General features: G+C 50.1%; 2 protein-coding genes across 2 annotated transcripts in view; both read left to right on the top strand.

Moving 5' to 3' along the window:
* LOC127058506 (troponin T, cardiac muscle-like) overlaps positions 1-17,899 on the top strand; it is a 195,071-nt gene that overhangs the window by 23,737 nt on the left and 153,435 nt on the right. The window lies entirely within an intron of this gene.
* The window catches only part of CACNG3 (calcium voltage-gated channel auxiliary subunit gamma 3), a 72,035-nt gene that overhangs the window by 46,737 nt on the left and 7,399 nt on the right, over positions 1-17,899 (top strand). Inside the window, exons 2-3 of the mRNA XM_050968618.1 lie at positions 10,855-10,938; positions 15,108-15,248. Of these exons, the coding sequence (XP_050824575.1) occupies positions 10,855-10,938; positions 15,108-15,248 (225 nt within the window). The remainder of the gene's footprint in view (positions 1-10,854; positions 10,939-15,107; positions 15,249-17,899) is intronic.

Below are 17,899 nucleotides of genomic sequence, written 5' to 3'. Positions count from 1 at the left end.
TGTCAGAGACTAGCTACCAGACTCTTGGTCTCTCTGGTGGTCTGAGAAGAGGATCGAGAGCTCTCTGTCCTTGACCAAAGGAATGGGGGGTTGAATTTGGAACATGGATTTATTTATTTTCTCCCACATGTTATTAGGGCTTTGGACTTAAATACCTGCCAACAAGAAAGGGGAACTGCAAAGCGTTTTAACCAGCCTGCTTAGAAATACCCTCCCTGCTGGACTCTTCACACTTCGCTTCCTTGATAGCTGTGATGTCATAATGCTACCTGTTCTCTGTGGGCCCGCAGGGTAGCAGAAAGGCTGAATTCCTCATGTAGACAGCAAGCAGGGACGAGTTCAGTCCAGCTTCCCTGCTAGAGGGGAAAGCAGCAGGAAAGGGCACGAGCCCCTCTTCGCAGGTCTCCTTTACTACGGGGCGGGTGGCTGGGTGGGTTGTAGGTCTGGCTGTAACCACCACACGCTGGCACGCTGCAGCGTATCAGGAGGACATGCACTGAGCTGAGTGTGTGCGTGAAGCAGTAGTTGTTTCCCTCGGGCTACTCCAGGGATCTGGCTCACGCCGAGTGTGTGGAGAGCTGTTCCCCAGCCCGTCACTGGGGATGTCAGTACAGGGGGATACCGCAGACACTCCTGCAGCTTCCCTCTTCCTAGAGCCCCCTATCTGGGGTGGGGGACAGAGAAATGCCCACAAAGGGTTGACAGAGAACTAGGGCTACCTCCTGCCTCCATCCCCAGTGCTCCTGAATCAGGGTGAGGGGAGAAGGCCAAGTCTGTGTTCTGGGGCAGCCATCAGCATTTGGGTGGTGAGGGGGTGCTGGGCTCCAGGATCTTTCTCTCTGAATTAAACTGTTGTGGTGTTTGCTCAAAAGCTGGGCATTTTTTCTGGGTGTCATGTGACAACGGTTGCCACGGTAACTATCTTGGGTTAATGAATAGCGTGGAGTAAAAAATCCTAGATAAATGTCAGAGCATAAAATAGATTCTGCGGGGTGTGGGGCTGGGTGATGGGCAGCTCGGGGAGTGCGCGGCTGGCTTTGCGCAGCTGACACGGCTGCTGGCGCTGGGAGCCAGAGCTCTCTGTCTGTCTGTCTGTCTCACTCTCACACGCTCCCTCAACTCCTTCCCCGGGGGCCCTTTCTCCCCCCTCCCCACTTGGCTCTCGCTCCCCCTCTCCCCTTTCCTCTCTTCTGACGATTCCCCTTCCTCAGGGGTTAGATTCCCTCGGGTACACAGGGACCTATCCAGCGCCTCGGTCCCACAGGCAGCGGCCTCTGAGTCTGTTCAGCTGGGCCCTAGCCCCCTTCTCCTGCAGCTCCCCGGTGACTCCAGCTCCAGGCCCTTTGTTCCCCCACGCAAACCACCCGGGGAGCCAGATCTCCTCCCCCAGAGTTGGCCCAGAGCCCCTGTGGTGGAGAGGACAGATGGGCATGTCAGGAGCATGGCCAGCCCTCCATGCTCTCACCAGCCCAGGAACTGCCATTGAATTGTATGTTCCTTCCCTCTCAATAGCTTTCTTTCTCCCTGGGGTGGCCCCTTCCCCACAGCCTGGGCCTGAGATCTCGGGGACCTTTATGGCTGCCCAGGACCCTGCACCCTCTGCACATGCACCCTGGGGACCTTCCCGGAGACAGCTCTGTCCAGATCCTGTGTCAAGCAGCTCACAGCAGAGTGAGTGCCCCAATACCTTCCTCGCTCCCTGCTGCACAGGTTCTGCTCTGGCTCATGGGGCAGCAACCCATGCACAGCACGCATGACGGCAGCCGGGAGAGCAAAGGCTACCACACGGTACCAGAGAGCTGGCCTGCTTTGGCCAGTGCTTCAACCACAGCCTGCTGTAGGCTGCAATTGTGTCTTTTGGACCCACTCCACAGAGCTGCCACTTTCAGATGGACGTATTCCTAGAGGTTTCATCATATGACATAATCTTTAATTAAAGATTGAGTTTTAATTCCTGGAGACTCCAGAACAATCCGGGAGGGTGGCAACCCTACTGCTGAGTCCTTCTGCCTGCTTGTCTGCCTGGATCTGTTTTCTCATCCTACGCCCACCACCATGGTATCCAGGCAGCTTGCTGGCTTTAGGAACAACACCGCTCTTCCCCACCCCTTCAGCCGGTCAGTTTGTCATCATAGTTTTTGTTCCAGAATGAGGAGCGGGGGGGAGAGAGAGAGAGAGAGTGAGAGTGAGGGGGCGGGTAGGAAGTTAGAATTGCAATTTCCAAATAATTTGCGGTCCTGTCAGTATCAGTGGAAGCCCAAGAAGGGACCTGCTTCCTATACCAGGCTTAGGAACCTAGGAATTGCCAGATGGTTTCAGACCCAAGGTCCGGCCACCCCAGTAGCCTGTGGCTGGCAGTGCCCCATGCCAGCTACTTTGGGGGAAGGTGTAAGATTCCCCCCACAGCAGCAGCCGTGGGATTATCTGCCCCCACATTAGGTCTCATCCTGTTCTCTAAATCCCTGAAGCTGGAGGTTTCATGTCCCTGCCAGCATGGCTGTTGGCATTAATTACAATAACGCTGGATACTCTTGAGATCCATAGAAATGCACAATCTCTTTGTGAATCTCGTTAAATTCTTGGTGTATTTCTCCTGTATACAATACTATGGAATGGCTCTTTTTGTACTTTGCACTTCCCAAAACACACACATACAACACAGGAACTAAAAATATCTGACATGCCAAAATGCATGAAACATTGGGGGATGTGAAACATCATGGGAAGCCATGTGGGTTAACCCTCTCCAACCCTCCCTCCCCACACCCCATTCCTGTGTCCTTTGGCCAGTCATCCATGAGGCATAGCTAAAGAGCCAGAGAGGGTTCCCCACAGCGAGGTGTGGACCTGCCTCGCTGCTGAATCAGCCAGCCTGACGCTCAGCCATGCTCCAGCACCGCCATGGCTTCCCATGATGGTTTAGACTGACAAGGAGAACTTCAAAAGAGAGAAAGCCCAGGGAAATTAGTCTTCTCATTTGCACGCTTCACTGATAAACTGACTTTGTCTCCAAACTTCTCGCCCACACTGTATCAAGTGAAAACATTTTTTTCTCTCTCTAATCAAATAATGAATGCTGGCCCCATGACGCTGCCCATGAGTTTATTCAAACTCTGAGAGCGAGGCAGTGCATTTGGGAAAGATCTTGTAAAGTTCCACACACTGTGCACAGCGCTCCTCGCTAATAGGGGCTTCATAGCCATTAAACAGCACAAAGGGCAGATCTATATTGAATAGAACAGAGCTCGGACTTTGTGTAGCTTTGAGATGCGCATGAAGCCAAATGGACTTGAAGGAGGGACAAGAAAGGTTATAAATTGATTTCTAAGTGCAGCCACTGTAACGTTTAGACTCGTTTAATGCAGAACCCTTGTTTCTTAATTAGCAGCGAAGAATCAGACTCTTTCAGTCTGAGCCACGTACGAACCGCTGACTGATGAAGGGTTCTACCCCTTTACACATGGCCCATGCGTTTCTCACTGCTGACGTGTGTGGTGCAGGGGTGTGTAGAGTGGGTCTGTGTGTATATGGTGAGTGGGTGTATGCTGAATGTGTGTGTGTGTGTGTGTGCGTGCGTGCGTGCTGGGGGGCATATGCCTGTGCTGGGTCAGAACATGTGTTTATAATGGCACTGTGTATATATGCTGAGTCAGGATGTGTGTACTGTGTGTATGCTGGATCGGGGGGCGGGGCTGGATCGGGGTGTGTTTGAGTCAGTGTGTGTACTGTATATGTGTTGAAGAGATTACAATTTCCTTGAATTTACTCATAATTTGAAATTATTTATATTTTTGACAATCTGGACTGAATCTGAATGCTTGAAATCTGAGCTCTGTTACAGAATAGTAATTGCTCAGATAGTCCCATGGTATCTTGGACTTACATGGGCACCTGCTAGTGGCAGTGGCTGTGCTCTTCTCCGTGGCTAGTCGTGTCCCTGGGACTCCACACAGCCACGTAGAGGAGTCAGAGATGATTCAGAGGGTTCTCTCGAAAATGCTTCTGAAAGTCTGGGAGTCAGGTCTGATCTCAGTTACACTGTTGTAAATCCAGAGTCACTTCACTGCAACTAGTGGAGTTACACCAGTGAAAAACTGGAGGAGTCTGAGATATGCATGGAGCACTGGGTGCCCCCTGGGCCTGAATCCAGCAAAGCTTTTAAGCATGTGTTTTTCTTTGAGCACCTGAGCAATCCCAGTTGACTTCAATGAGACAACTTAAAATTAAGCACATGCTCGAGTGCAATGCTCGATCCAGGTGCTAGGGGCTGTACAAATCTCTGCAAACTTCTGTGGTTGTAAATATTAAGAACAGGACTAGAGCTGAGCAGAGACAGGTCATGGCATTTCCTGGAAGAGTTCAATATTTCAAAATTTGGTTTCATAACAATTTGGAATAAACCCCAAAATTTCAAAATTCTCTGCAAAAGGGAATGTAGCCCTGGCTCAAGGGTAGAACTCCTGCAGATCCTGAAAGCCCTGGGGTTCCTGGCCATGGGGCAGTCCATCTGGTGGGCTGCCCCAGGCCCATGGACCATGGAAGCCCTGGGGTCTCCAGCAGCCCACCAGCTGCACTGCCAAGGATCTGGGCCAGAATGCAGGCATGAAACTAGGCAGATTTCCAAAGGAAGTGTTCCTGGCAGGCAGGTTTTGAAACCTTCTTGGGTTAAAGAGGAACTTAGCTGAAATCAGACTGTCCCTGTGAAACATCTTAATTTTGACAAATCAGCAAATTCCAATGAAAAAAAATGTTTTGCAGGAATTCTTTCAACCAGATCTATGGGGATCCTGGTTCCGGTTATGTTGCTGTTATCCGGATTTGCATCTGTGGCCTGATCACCTAAAATCTAGCTCACCCTAGCAACACCACTCAAGGCTGTGAAATATGTTGTGCCCAACCCCATGGCCAGGTCGACGGAAGAATTCTTCCATCAACAGAGCTCTCCTCTCTGGGAGAGATGGTTTAATTACGTTGAGGGAAGTGATGTCGGATGTATCCACACCAGGGCTCTCCAGTGGCACAGATGCAGCACCAAGTTGTGCTGTAGCAGCTGCAGCATCAACATTCCCTGTGCAACTCAGATCAGAATCTGTTCCACGAGACCAGCCTTTCCTGTGGCTTCTTTATTCCCAGTCCTGGCTGAAACCCAGGCAGGCTGCTGTCCTGCTGTCTTTGACCTTCCCAGCAGCTCTCCCATGGAAGTCAAGGGAAGCGGCATGGGGAAGCAGCCAGAGATGGGGGAGTTCGCAGGACTTTTGTTTGTTTAAAGTTTAACTGAATTTAGCTAAACCAAAACAAAAAAAAATCTGTGTTTTAGGCAAAGGTTTGGCCCAGACTTTATTTTATTCAAATAGGTTCCCATGTATCTCTAGCAGACATATGCTCAGGATCATGGGTAGCGCATGAACACCCCTTTTGGGGAGGCAAGTCCCCTGTCCTGCTCCTACTGCCCAAGATGTAGCCTCCACTGCTCATGCTCAGGATCCTGGTCTGCCTTTCTGTCCATTCACACAATGCGTTTGCAGGTCAGCCGATCAAAGGTGCTCCCCTTTAGCAGCTAGGGCAAAGAGGCCACACTGTGAGGAAGAGGGGCTGATCTCTTTGAATGCTGTTGTGCCCCTGGGCACTAGCAGCAGCTTGGCAATCAGTGTCTTTGTTAGGCTATCTAGCAGAGCGGTCCAGAACAGCCGGAGGAGATGACATTAACCTCCCAGTCAGATGGGCACAGTGGCAGGGCTGAAGCCTGGGAAATTTTCCCAAGTGGTAACAGATGGGCTCATAACTTGCAGGGCTTTCTATTCAAATGAGAGAATTTGGAGCGAAAAGGCTGGGAGGATTTAATCTACAGACACACTGAATGATTCTCCACCAAAAACCCAATGAAGGATTTGCACGAAGCTGGTGGGCAGTGAGAGCAAATTGTTGCCTGGCCTGCTTTATTTGAGCCTAAAGGAAGAAAATGAATGGTCATTCATGCCCTTCTGTCCGTCAGACAGTGTGTCAATGCTGGACCAGCATGCTTTGCACCGGCCGCCTTTAGAAACAAGTGCATCTGTATATCACACCAGGAGGAAAGTGAGAATCAGTTGAATACTAGCCAAAGGCAGGCTGTACATAACTGCAGAATAATAACAGGGCTGAGAATAGATCCCAGTACAACAGTGCAACCCCAGTGCAGTGCTGCTGGCCAGACAGAGGGCAAACCGCTGAGGTTAGATCCATTACACAGGCCAGCTGAATCCCCTAGGGGATCAGTAAAGACAGCAGGGCCTGGGACTATTAAAAGAAATAAGCACTATTTACATTTATACAGGCACCACGCAGGAAGCAGATGCTTGGGGAGGCCAATGGAAAGGGGCGGCACATCCGGGTCTTCGGTGGCAATTCGGCAGAGGGTCCCTCAGCCCCTCTCGGAGGGAAGGACCTGCCGCCGAATTGCCGCTGAAGAATGAAGCGGCGGCGGTAGAACAGCCACCGAAGTGCCGCCGATCCTGGCTTTATCTTTTTTTTTTTCGCCTCACTGCTTGGGGCAGCAAAAAAGCTGGAGCCGGCCCTGCATTTATACTGTGACTTTCAATATCCCAGCACAGGGGGCTGGACCAGTGTGTGGAGTGGAGGGTCTGAGAGCCATTGAACGAACTGCCTATGATGGAAACGACTTCAAGTCGGGGGTGCGGCAGCCCCCTCCCTAGCACCTCTAGTTTCAGCACCTATGTCCCAGCATGCTTTGCAGAATAATTACAGGAATTGCTTCCTTCTCAGGGGTGGGGGACACAGCCCACAGCGCTACCACCCAAGAGTGCAGGAAAGGGGTCCGGCAGGCAGAGTGTGGTACCCAGCTAGACCCTGGAGCACGTTTACTTAGAGTGCGCCAGGTTGCAGCCCCTATACTGGCTCCTCACCAATATATCGTTGCGTTTCTGGCTGCACTTTTCCCCTCACCTCCTTCTCTATGCACTCCCTATCCGTGGCCCCACAAAGTCGCGGGACCTCCTGGTCAACCTCCTCCTTGCCCTGGCTAAAATGGCCATCTACGCAACCAGGGAGAGGAGGTTGGCCAATGGAGACTCCTGTGACTGTGTTACTTGTTTCCGATCCTCTGTCCGTTCACACATCCGGCAGAGTTCCTCTGGGCGGTATCCACTGGCTCCCTTGACGCCTTCGAGGAGCAGTGGGCGCTGTCCGGGGTTCTCTGCTCGGTGTCCCCATCAGGCTCCCTTCTTTTGACCCTCTGACTGCACTCCTGTCCCTGTTCTTTTATTAGTTGTCCCCTGAAATCAGTTGGGTTCTGAGGCCCTGTAGATCCTCCCCTTAGGCTGGGAGGGATAGACTCATAGACTCATAGACTCTAGGACTGGAAGGGACCTCGAGAGGTCATCGAGTCCAGTCCCCTGCCCTCATGGCAGGACCAAATACTGTCTAGACCATCCCTGATAGACATTTATCTAACCTACTCTTAAATATCTCCAGAGATGGAGATTCCACAACTTCCCTAGGCAATCTATTCCAGTGTTTAATTACCCTGACAGTTAGGAACTTTTTCCTAATGTCCAACCTAAATCTCCCTTGCTGCAGTTTAAGCCCATTGCTTCTTGTTCTATCATTGGAGGCTAAGGTGAACAAGTTTTCTCCCTCCTCCTGATGACACCCTTTTAGATACCTGAAAACTGCTATCATGTCCCCTCTCAGTCTTCTCTTTTCCAAACTAAACAAACCCAATTCCTTCAGCCTTCCTTCATAGGTCATGTTCTCAAGACCTTTAATCATTCTTGTTGCTCTTCTCTGGACCCTCTCCAATTTCTCCACATCTTTCTTGAAGTGCGGTGCCCAGAACTGTACATAATACTCCAGTTGAGGCCTAACCAGTGCAGAGTAAAGCGGAAGAATGACTTCTCGTGTCTTGTTTACAACATACCTGTTAATGCATCCCAGAATCATGTTTGCTTTTTTTGCAACAGTATCACACTGTTGACTCATATTAAGCTTGTGGTCCACTATGACCCCTAGATCTCTTTCTGCCATACTCCTTCCTAGACAGTCTCTTCCCATTCTGTATGTGTGAAACTGATTGTTCCTTCCTAAGTGGAGCACTTTGCATTTATCTTTATTGAACTTCATCCTGTTTACCTCAGACCATTTCTCCAACTTGTCCAGATCATTTTGAATTTTGACCCTGTCCTCCAAAGCAGTTGCAATCCCTCCCAGTTTGGTATCGTCCGCAAACTTAATAAGCATACTTTCTATGCCAACATCTAAATCGTTGATGAAGATATTGAACAGAACTGGTCCCAAAACAGAATCCTGTGGAACCCCACTTGTTATACCTTTCCAGCAGGATTGGGAGCCATTAACAACTACTCTCTGAGTACGGTTATCCAGCCAGTTATGCACCCACCTTATAGTAGCCCCATCTAAATTGTACTTTCCTAGCTTATCTATAAGAATATCATGAGAGACTGTATCAAATGCCTTACTAAAGTCTAGGTATATCACATCCACCGCTTCTCCCTTATCCACAAGGCTCGTTATCCTATCAAAGAACGTTATCAGATTAGTTTGACATGATTTGTTCTTTACAAATCCATGCTGGCTATTCCCTATCACCTTACCACCTTCCAAGTGTTTGCAGATGATTTCTTTGATTACCTGCTCCATTATCTTCCCTGGCACAGAAGTTAAACTAACTGGTCTGTAGTTTCCTGGGTTGTTTTTATTTCCCTTTTTATAGATGGGCACTATATTTGCCCCCTTCCAGTCTTCTGGAATCTCCCCCGTCTCCCATGATTTCCCAAAGATAATAGCTAGAGGCTCAGATACCTCTTCCATTAACTCCTTGAGTATTCTAGGATGCATTTCATCAGGCCCTGGTGACTTGCAGGCATCTAACTTTTCTAAGTGATTTTTTACTTGCTCTTTCCTTATTTTCTCTTCTAAACCTACCCTCTTCCCGTAAGCATTCACTATACTAGACATTCCTTTAGACTTCTCAGTGAAGACCGAAACAAAGAAGTCATTAAGCATCTCTGCCATTTCCAAGTCTCCCTTTAGCAGTGGGCGGGCTTCCACCCACCCAGTTCCCGGAAACCCAATAGGTACCCTTGCTGGTGCACAGAACATGATCACTCCAATTGCTGCTCGGGCTCAGGGGCTTGCTGAAGGGAAAGCAAATTTTCCCTGAAAGTCCCTGGTCCTAACCCAGCCGGGCTGGCAGCAAACGGTGGTAGCTTCCTGTAGCAAACAGGCCTTCCTCCCACTGGGGGAGTCGACATGTAATTTCAAAGAGTGACACATTCTGATGGTCAACTCCACCCATTCCAGGAGCCTTGGCAAACCATGGAGTCCTGGGGGTCTCCACTGCCCCAACGTGACCCTGTGCGGGTGTGGCTGCTGTGGAGGTGACGAAGGGGCAGCACTACAGCCAAGGATGCAAAGCTGGGAAGAGTTAAATCTGTCAGGCTTCCCTGCAGATGCAGCTAGATCACGGGAATGTCCCTGGAAATGACGGAACAAAGTGAATTCACAGGAATCGAACACAGTGCACAAACCCCACCCAAGAGCAGAGATCTCCAGTGGGGAAGTGGAATGCCTCAGCTCTGACAACCTCCCCAAAGTACAAGGGAGGGGAGGGAAGGATTGGACGTCACACGACAAGTGGGGCAGCGTTAGGCTTAGGGGGCTGCAGCTGCGTGGGATGCCTGGTGTGAGCGTACCTGTGTGTCCTTTCCCAGTGCCAGCTCCTAGCTGCTCCTGTGTCCACGTTTGTGTCTGGGTCAGTGGGTGCTTGTGCAACGCACAGAACTCTGGGAGCCCATCAGAATGAGGGGGTGTTGGGTGCTTTACTCTCGGGGAGCACCTACAGAGGGGTGGGAGGAGCCAGGAATCTGCCAGCCTGTTGGGAGAAGGGTGGGAACGTGAGGAGAGTTCAGGTGCTCATGGTGCTGTGATGACAGACGATGGATGCCAGTTTTAATCTCCAGCTTTTTCTTGTGTGTGTGTCTCCTGAGTGCCCATAATAAAGGGTTCAGAATAGGAGCAGATCCTACCCTGGTTAGGGCCAAGGCCCTGCCTGAGTGAAATGGAAATGCTGAGTGCTCCAGAAGTCAGTTGTCACACAACCTTTATTTGCTGTAAGCTGAAGTTTACTGAGGTGCTCTCAGTGGGATGGAGTTCAGCGATGGGCAGTTTAGAGTTGCCAGCCCGTGGCTCATACCTGGGCCACACGGGGATGACCAAGAGGCCAGAGGCCTGGGGTAAAGGATCTTTGTGCAAGGTTCCTGGGGCTTAATGAATCTTTGTCTAGAGATTACAGTGCATGGAATTCCACTAGGGACTAGCCAGTGTCACAACCCGGCCCACCTGCTCGGTGGCTGTTCATTAGCTGACCCACCGCTAGGCAGCGGGGTGTCGTAACAGAGCACGGACATGAATAAGGCGAAGGTTTTCAAGACCGCCAAGAGAGGTTGCTATTTGTAGCACAACAGACTGTGTTGCCTTGGGAAATAATCACAACCCCAACCCTGCCAGGGATTTCCAAGAGTTACTATCTCCTAGTGGCCAGAGCAGTGCAGTAATAGCCCCATGAGGAACCAGGGTAGCCTGCCCCATGGACAGAAGTCACTTTGCCTCCCAGGCCAAGCCCTACAGAGCCTAATTCCCTGGGTAGCTTGGCTGCTGGTGTTAAACCCAGAGGGAAGCCATCCAGATGGTAGCTGTGTGTAGTGGGGAGGTGGCGTTGTGGACCTTCCATTGCACCTTCTCTGCTCATCCTCAGAGTGAGCCTTGAACCCTCCTCGAGCCATCTGGAGAGGTCTTGACAATACCACTGATGCACCCATTGGGTTTGTGTTTCCTTAGGAACGTTCCGAGGAGTGTGTAAAAAAATCGATCATTTCCCAGAAGATGCGGATTATGAGCAAGACACGTCCGAGTACCTCCTACGTAAGTCTGCGTCTACACTCAGCCCATTGTGATTCTGCTTGTTACCTCCTGGCGTGTGCTCAGACCCTCGAGTGAGAGCAGCGGCTCTACGAATCTAGAGAGAGACCATATGAAATATTAATATCACTCTCCAAAACGGTGATTCCCTCCCTTGGGTCTGGCCGTTCCTTTCATTCCCATAATATACAGACATGCTGGCATCAGCTCTGCCTCTACCACTCGGTGGCACTGCCTGGGATGTCCATACCTGGCCAGGAGCTGCGCTTTCTGCTGCGTGAACCAACACCAACAGGCTCTTGCCATCTGATTATAGCAGCAGGTCAGCAAAGGTCCTTCTGCGGTTCATGGCCTCCTGACCAGAGTAAATGGCACTGTCATGGGGCAAGGCCAGATGGCTGCAGTAAAGTACTGAGGAACAGGTATGTTAGCCCCAGGCTAAACAAATCCCTAGGACTGTGGTAACCAAATGGCAGTTGCTCCAGGCTAATCAAGGCACCTGGGGCCAATTAAGATCTTTCTAGAAGGCAGTGGAGATAGCTACATTGATTAGAACACCTGCAGCCAATCAAGGCAGGCTAATCAGGGCACCTGGGTTTAAAAAGGAGCTCACTCCAGTCGGTACAACATTATCAGACACCAGGAGGAAGGTGCTGTGGTGAGGATAAAGAAGGTGTTTGGAGGAGGCCATGGGGAAGTAGCCCAGGGAGTTGTAGCTGTCACACAGCTGTTACAGGAGGCACTCTAGACAGCTGCAATCCACAGGGCCCTGGGCTGGAACCCGGTGTAGAGGGCGGGCCCGGGTTCCTCCCAACTCCTGATCAGACACAGGAGGAGCTCACCCAGACTGTGGGTTCCACCAGAAGGGAAGATCGCTGAGGTGAGCAAATCCGCCAATAAGTGCAGGACCCACCAAGGTAAAGGAGGAACTTTGTCACAGGCACGTTCTGTTTGTTAGTGTAATGATGTCACATCTGATGAGCATCTTTCTCCTTTGTCCCCTTTCAAATCTGTCCCGCCCTTTCCCAGGCCCAGTCCTGTAAAATGCCCAGTATCCTCAGCTCCCGGGGAAGCCTGCAGCTGCTGCAGCGTCAGGAGCTAGGCCTTTGCAATTTTGCTGCGAGAGGATTTTTTTATTACAGTGATTCCTCTCCTCCTTTGTGTCCTGCGTTTCTGCAGCTGGCTCTGGAAATTGTTGGCATTCAGTGAGGTGAGGATCTGAAGCCTCTGGCGTGTCTTCTGCCAACAGCAGTCAGTTGCAAGTAGATTAAATGAAAACAGACCTGGCAGACCTCCCAGGAAATGCAGAACCCTCCAGCTTTCTGGGGTGCCCTGGCTTTTCACCTGACCAGGCAATCCAGCAAATGAATGGGTGTTTATATGAAAGGGACCTGGTAGTGGAGGTGGGCCAGATTCTGAGAGAAGGAGCCATATCCCTTTTACACCTCAACAAATGTGTGTGCCAATAAACATGGAAACACGAATGTTCAAATGGACACCTATGCATTCAGCACAGATGCACAGAGACTCACAGGTAGATATGCACCCACATGTGCAAAGAAACATTGTATCTATGCGCACACACTACAAATGCACATGTTCATTCACACATGCATGCCAAACACCCCCACACAAGCATGCATAATAGCACATATATGCACGCACACCACAAATCTGCAAACTTTTTTTCATTTTATCAGATTAACTTTTAACTCCCTTCCCCCCCCCCACACACACATTTCTTTTTTAAAGAAGCCTTTTAAAAAAAAAACCCAGAATTGCATTTTAATGGGGTGGCTCTATAATTCCTGGTCTTATTTTAATGGGCCTAATGGGGAGAAGAGAACCCCAAACTTGAGCACAGCCCATTAAATGCCTTTGCTTTAGCAGCAGATAATAGTTTGCTGAATTAATTAACGCTGGCCATTTTGGAGACCTAAACCTTTGAAGTCCAATTAAAAAAGGCAAAAGGGCCTGTTCTCTGTAACTGCCTGGGCTTAATGCCTCCAAAGCTGGCACTGAAATGGTTTGGCTGAAGAGGAAAGGTTTTTTATGTAAAGCCCCAGGTCTTGGAGTCATGTTATTGTTTGAGAGTCTCAGGTTTCTTTTTTTTTTTAAAGTAGATTTCTAGTCCCCATGTGGAGAAAAGCTGGAAAGCATGCCTGGAATACCCAGAGGGCAAATAAAAAGAACTCCAGATGTGTTCTTTGGTAAAAGCTCTTGATTTCATTGTGGGGGGATCTGATCCATGATTTTTGAATGCTTGGGGTTGGCAGTACTGCTAGTCTCAGTGCTATCCCCAGTCTCATGAGAAGTGCTGTTTTTTCTAAAGCCCCAGCACCTGGAGTCATGTGACTACACCAGAATGTAAGCTTTCAGTTTAAAATAAAAGGTACATTTCTACCCCTGCTGGCTGTGTGGGAAAAGCTGGAAAACCTGACCTCAAAAGGCTCAAAGCCCAGGAGGGAAATAAAAAGTGCCAGACTTTGTTCATTTTAAAATCTCATGGTTTTTAAGACAAATTCATGATTTGAGGGGCCTGACTCATCATTCTGAATGGTGGTCTGGGCTGGCACTGCTGGCTCATGGACCCTGAAGAAGGTCCTGAAGTTGCCAGTCTGCAGAGCTATTCTACGGGCAGAATTAAAATCGGGGGTGGAGGCAGCACAGACAGAAGATCTGTGCAATAACTGGGGAAGGAATGGACTGGGTTTGTCCCAGAGGGCAGTAGCCGGCCCTTTCAGTGTTGATGACCTTAGGCCCCAATCCTGCAGGTCTGAGCAGACCCACTGGCAGCATTGGGACTTTCATTATTCTTATTAGAAACGTCATTAGAGACCCTGAGCTATGCTCTTAACTCTTTGTGCTGCTCAAGCCGTGCAAAGGGCCAGATTCTGCACATAAGCAGCCAGCAGGGAATTATCCTTGCAAAGGGGAACTCTCCTTTGGCATAAACCTGGTGGAGTCAGCACCTGCACCAACTGACCCCACCCGACCGTGGCAAAAGGAGTGCGTCCAGAGAAGGGTGTACTGGAGGAAAGTGACCCGCCACTGCTCTGAGGTCCCTTAGTGGCATAAGTTAGAGCAACTTCTAGGCTGCTCTAACTCACACCATGCTGGCACAGCATCAAGGAGTCATAACCAGCTCAATGCACCTTCAATCCTCCCAGCACCCAAGAATTTTACTGCACTGAGACCTTCTGGCTCCTGAGCATGTATGACTGAAATCAGTGGGAGTCAATAAGAAAAAAATCAAATGCACAAATACAGTATGGGGGAAAACTGGCTCCATGGCAAGGCTGCAGAAAAGGCTCTGGCGGTTAGAGTGGATCACAAATTGAAGATGAGTCAACAATGTGATGTAGTTGTGAGAAAGGCTAATAACACTCTGGGGTGTATTAACAGGAAGGTCATATATAAGACACAGGAGGTAATTATCCTGCTCTACTCAGCACTGGTGAGCCTTGGCTGCAATACTGTGTCCAATTTCGGGCACCCCGTTTTAGGAAAGATGTGGACAAATTGAAGAGAGTTCAGGGGAGAGCAACAAAAATGATAAAAGGTTTGGAAAACCTGACTTATGAAGAAAGGTTAAAAAGAATGGGCATGTTTAGTCTTGCAAAACGGGTTTGAGCAGGGACCTGACAACAGTCTTCAAATAGGTTAAGGGCTGTTATGAAGAGGAGGGTGATCAATTGTTCTGTATGTCCACTGAAGGTAGAACAAGAAGTAATGGGCTTAATCTGCAGCAAGGGAGACTGAGGTTAGATATTAGGAAAATCTTTCTAACAACAAGGATAGTTAAATACTGGAACAGGCTTCCAAGGGAGGTGGAATCCTCATCATTAGAGACTTTTAAGAGCAGGTTGGACAAACACCTCTCAAGGATGATCTAGGTTTACTTGGTCCTGCCTCGGCATGTGGGGAGGAGCTAGATGATCTCTTGAGGTCCCTTCCAGCCCGGTACTTCTCCAGTGTTATGATTCTTGCCATTGATTTTAATGGAAGAGAATCAGACCCTGCTGGTTTGAACCAGAGAGCCAGCCTTCCCATCACTTAGCCGTTTTGTCACTAGCCTCTGATTTGCCAAGGAGCTGCACATGTGTTTTCATAAGGCCTGTGAGACCGTGCGAATGATGATTGATGGAGCCCTTCTCCTCTCCCCTGGCTAGGTGCCGTGAGAGCATCCAGCATCTTCCCCATCCTGAGCGTGGCCTTGTTGTTCTTTGGGGGCCTGTGTGTGGCCGCCAGTGAATTCTACAAGAACAAACACAATGTGATTCTCAGTGCTGGGATCTTCTTTGTCTCTGCAGGTAAGTGCCCACCCGAGTCACAACTGCTCAGGATTTGCATGGCTCCAGCCTCCCAGGATTAGGGCCCCGTCCTCCTGTGTGCTGCACAACCATCTGGTGAGATGCAGTCCCTACCCCAAGGACCTTAAACCCTAAGACAAGGCACAAGAACTGGGTGTTGCACACAAGCCGAGGGAGCGAGGTGGATGAGGGGGGCAGGAACAGGAGTGGGTGGTTGTGTATCTGCTGACAAGTTGCGGGGTAGAGGGGAGTCTATTTAAAGGCATAAATAAACCAGACACATTATTTCTGTCATGTTTCCCACTGGCCATGGGCCTGGTCGATGTTGGAGGGCAATTACAGAGGCCTTGTAGAAGAAGTGGGCCTTAGGGAGGGGTCTGAAGGAGGAGGAGATTACTGCTTTACATGTCTGTTCGGGCAGGGGGTCCATGTGTAAGGGGCGGCCATGGAGACTGAACTCCCCTCTTGCCCCGAGGGCAGGGCTGGGTGTTCCTGTCTGGCCCTGCCTCTCTCCGTACACCCACGGAGCTCCTGGGAATTAAGGGCTGGGTACGCTCAGACCTCAGCAAGGTCATTGACCCTCTATCCCCACGGCAGGTGCGCACTAAGTGTCACACCAATGTCACACCCATCCCCAAGCAGCCTCATACCGGGGTGCTTCTGCCCTAACAAGAAGCAGCCCCTCCTGGTGAGGTGGCTAGCAAGGGGGCTAATGAATGGGTTTATCAGTGAGGTCGCCATCAGATGTCATGCAGCAACCTTGGCTCACTACTGGCCTTGTCTGGATTTGAACCACTGACGTAGAGGTGAGAGACTCTGTGTCTCAATTCTCATCATGTCCCTTATGGAAAAGCCCTAAAGCAGCTGGCAGAGATTAAACCAATAGGGTTCTTCCACAATCAGATAGGGTTCTGTAGAAATTCCTCTCTACATTTATCACACTTAGGCTACTTCTTCACTACCTGCCGTATCGGCGGGTAGCAATCGATTGCTCGGGGATCGATATCGCGTCTCATCTAGACGCGATATATTGATCCCCAAACGCACTTATATCGATTCCGTAACTCCACCAATCCGAACGGAGTTGCAGAATTGACAGGGGGAGCTGTGGACATCGATCCTGCGCCGTGAGGACAGTGAGTAATTCGATCTTAGATACTTCGACTTCAGCTACGTTATTCACGTAGCTGAAGTTGCATATCTGAGATCGATTTTCCCCCATAGTGTAGACCAGCCCTTAGCTGTGAAGGATCATCTCTTTGGGGCTGTTTTTTTAACCTGTCCATAGAGCTTTAGGACAGGCTTTAAAAACATACCCAAAGGATCTGTCTCCCTGCAAGTCTCTCAGCTTTCAGGCTGGTTGGTACAACACAGGCCAAGCTTTCCACAGCAGATAGCCCCCTCCCCTTACAGGGTACGTCTACACTGCAAAGAGAAACCCACGGCACCGAGTCCAAGAGTCTAAGTCAACGGATTCAGGCTCATGCTGTGGGGCTGTATGTATGTGTTCCCACATGGGCTGGAATCTGCGTTCCAAGAGACCTTCCCCGCTGGGTTCTGGCAGACCTGAGTGGAAACGTGCACGCTGCTATTGTTAATCCTGCAGCCCAAGCCCTGGAAGCCCAAGTCAGCTGAGCCAAGTGCTGAGACTCCGCACCCCAGGGCTTTCTTTGCAGAGTTGACATCCCCTCAGGTCAGATTTCCAAAGAACTCAACTCCCAGTTAGGCACCAAAGCAGCCAGATTTTCAGAAGGGATCAGCATGCTGGGGGCTGAGCTTTGGGTCACCACAGGCGCTGCTGGGTGCTGAGCTCCCGCTGTGAATGCCAAGTGCTGGGAAATGTGGGCATTAGGCAGGTGGACAGTTGCAATCTTCAGAGGCAAACGAGGTTCTTTTGCACAGCATGTCCCTCCGGGATTACTCATTTCTGGATGTGATGTTTCCCGACACTTTAGCTCATTATTTTATGACAATATCTTAGTCTCAAGGAAGTTTTGTTTTGTTTCTTCCCCAAGAGACACATCAGTTTCCTTCCTTTGGCTGACAAGAGCAGATTCAGATGAGAAACCAACCAACAGAACCAAATCGATTCATTAAGTAAATCCAAATGCAAGTGGTTGAGCCTCGCTCCATCCCTGGCAGCACCACACCTGCTCTGCTGTGGAGACAACAATTGCTCAGCTCCCCTGTGAAACCTCCAGACCTACTAGAAATTAAAAAGACAAGAGTAACTATTGTTTTCTCCTCCCCCACCCCCCATGAGCTTAGAGACCCAGAAGGCTGGAGGTTTGGTTCAGAAAAGTCCCTCAGTCCATGCGCTTCTTATGCTGTTATCTGAACTCATTGAGGGCCAGAGGGGGCCTATGTGGCATGTGCACGTACAGTCGCACCTCTCTGTGGTGACCTGCAGGCACAATGCCGCCACAAGCCCCCAGCATGCAGGGCTAGCAATCCCTGCTCAGGGCAGCTCACTGGGAAAAAGGCTTCTTGTGCACCCCGGACCCTGCTGTCTTGTGCAGGGTCTAGACCGTGGAGACGCCTACGCTGCAGCCGGGAGCGTGCTTCCCAGCTCAGGTAGACAGACACGTTCTAGTTCAGCTTGAGCTAGCACATTAAACGTAGCCGCGTAGCCCAGGGCAGCACACGTGGCA

The sequence above is a fragment of the Gopherus flavomarginatus genome, chromosome 9 (genome assembly GCF_025201925.1).
Source record: "Gopherus flavomarginatus isolate rGopFla2 chromosome 9, rGopFla2.mat.asm, whole genome shotgun sequence".
NCBI lineage: Eukaryota > Metazoa > Chordata > Testudines > Testudinidae > Gopherus > Gopherus flavomarginatus.
The sequence above is the reverse complement of the archived record's forward strand: the minus strand, read 5'-3'. Positions and strand labels throughout refer to the sequence as shown.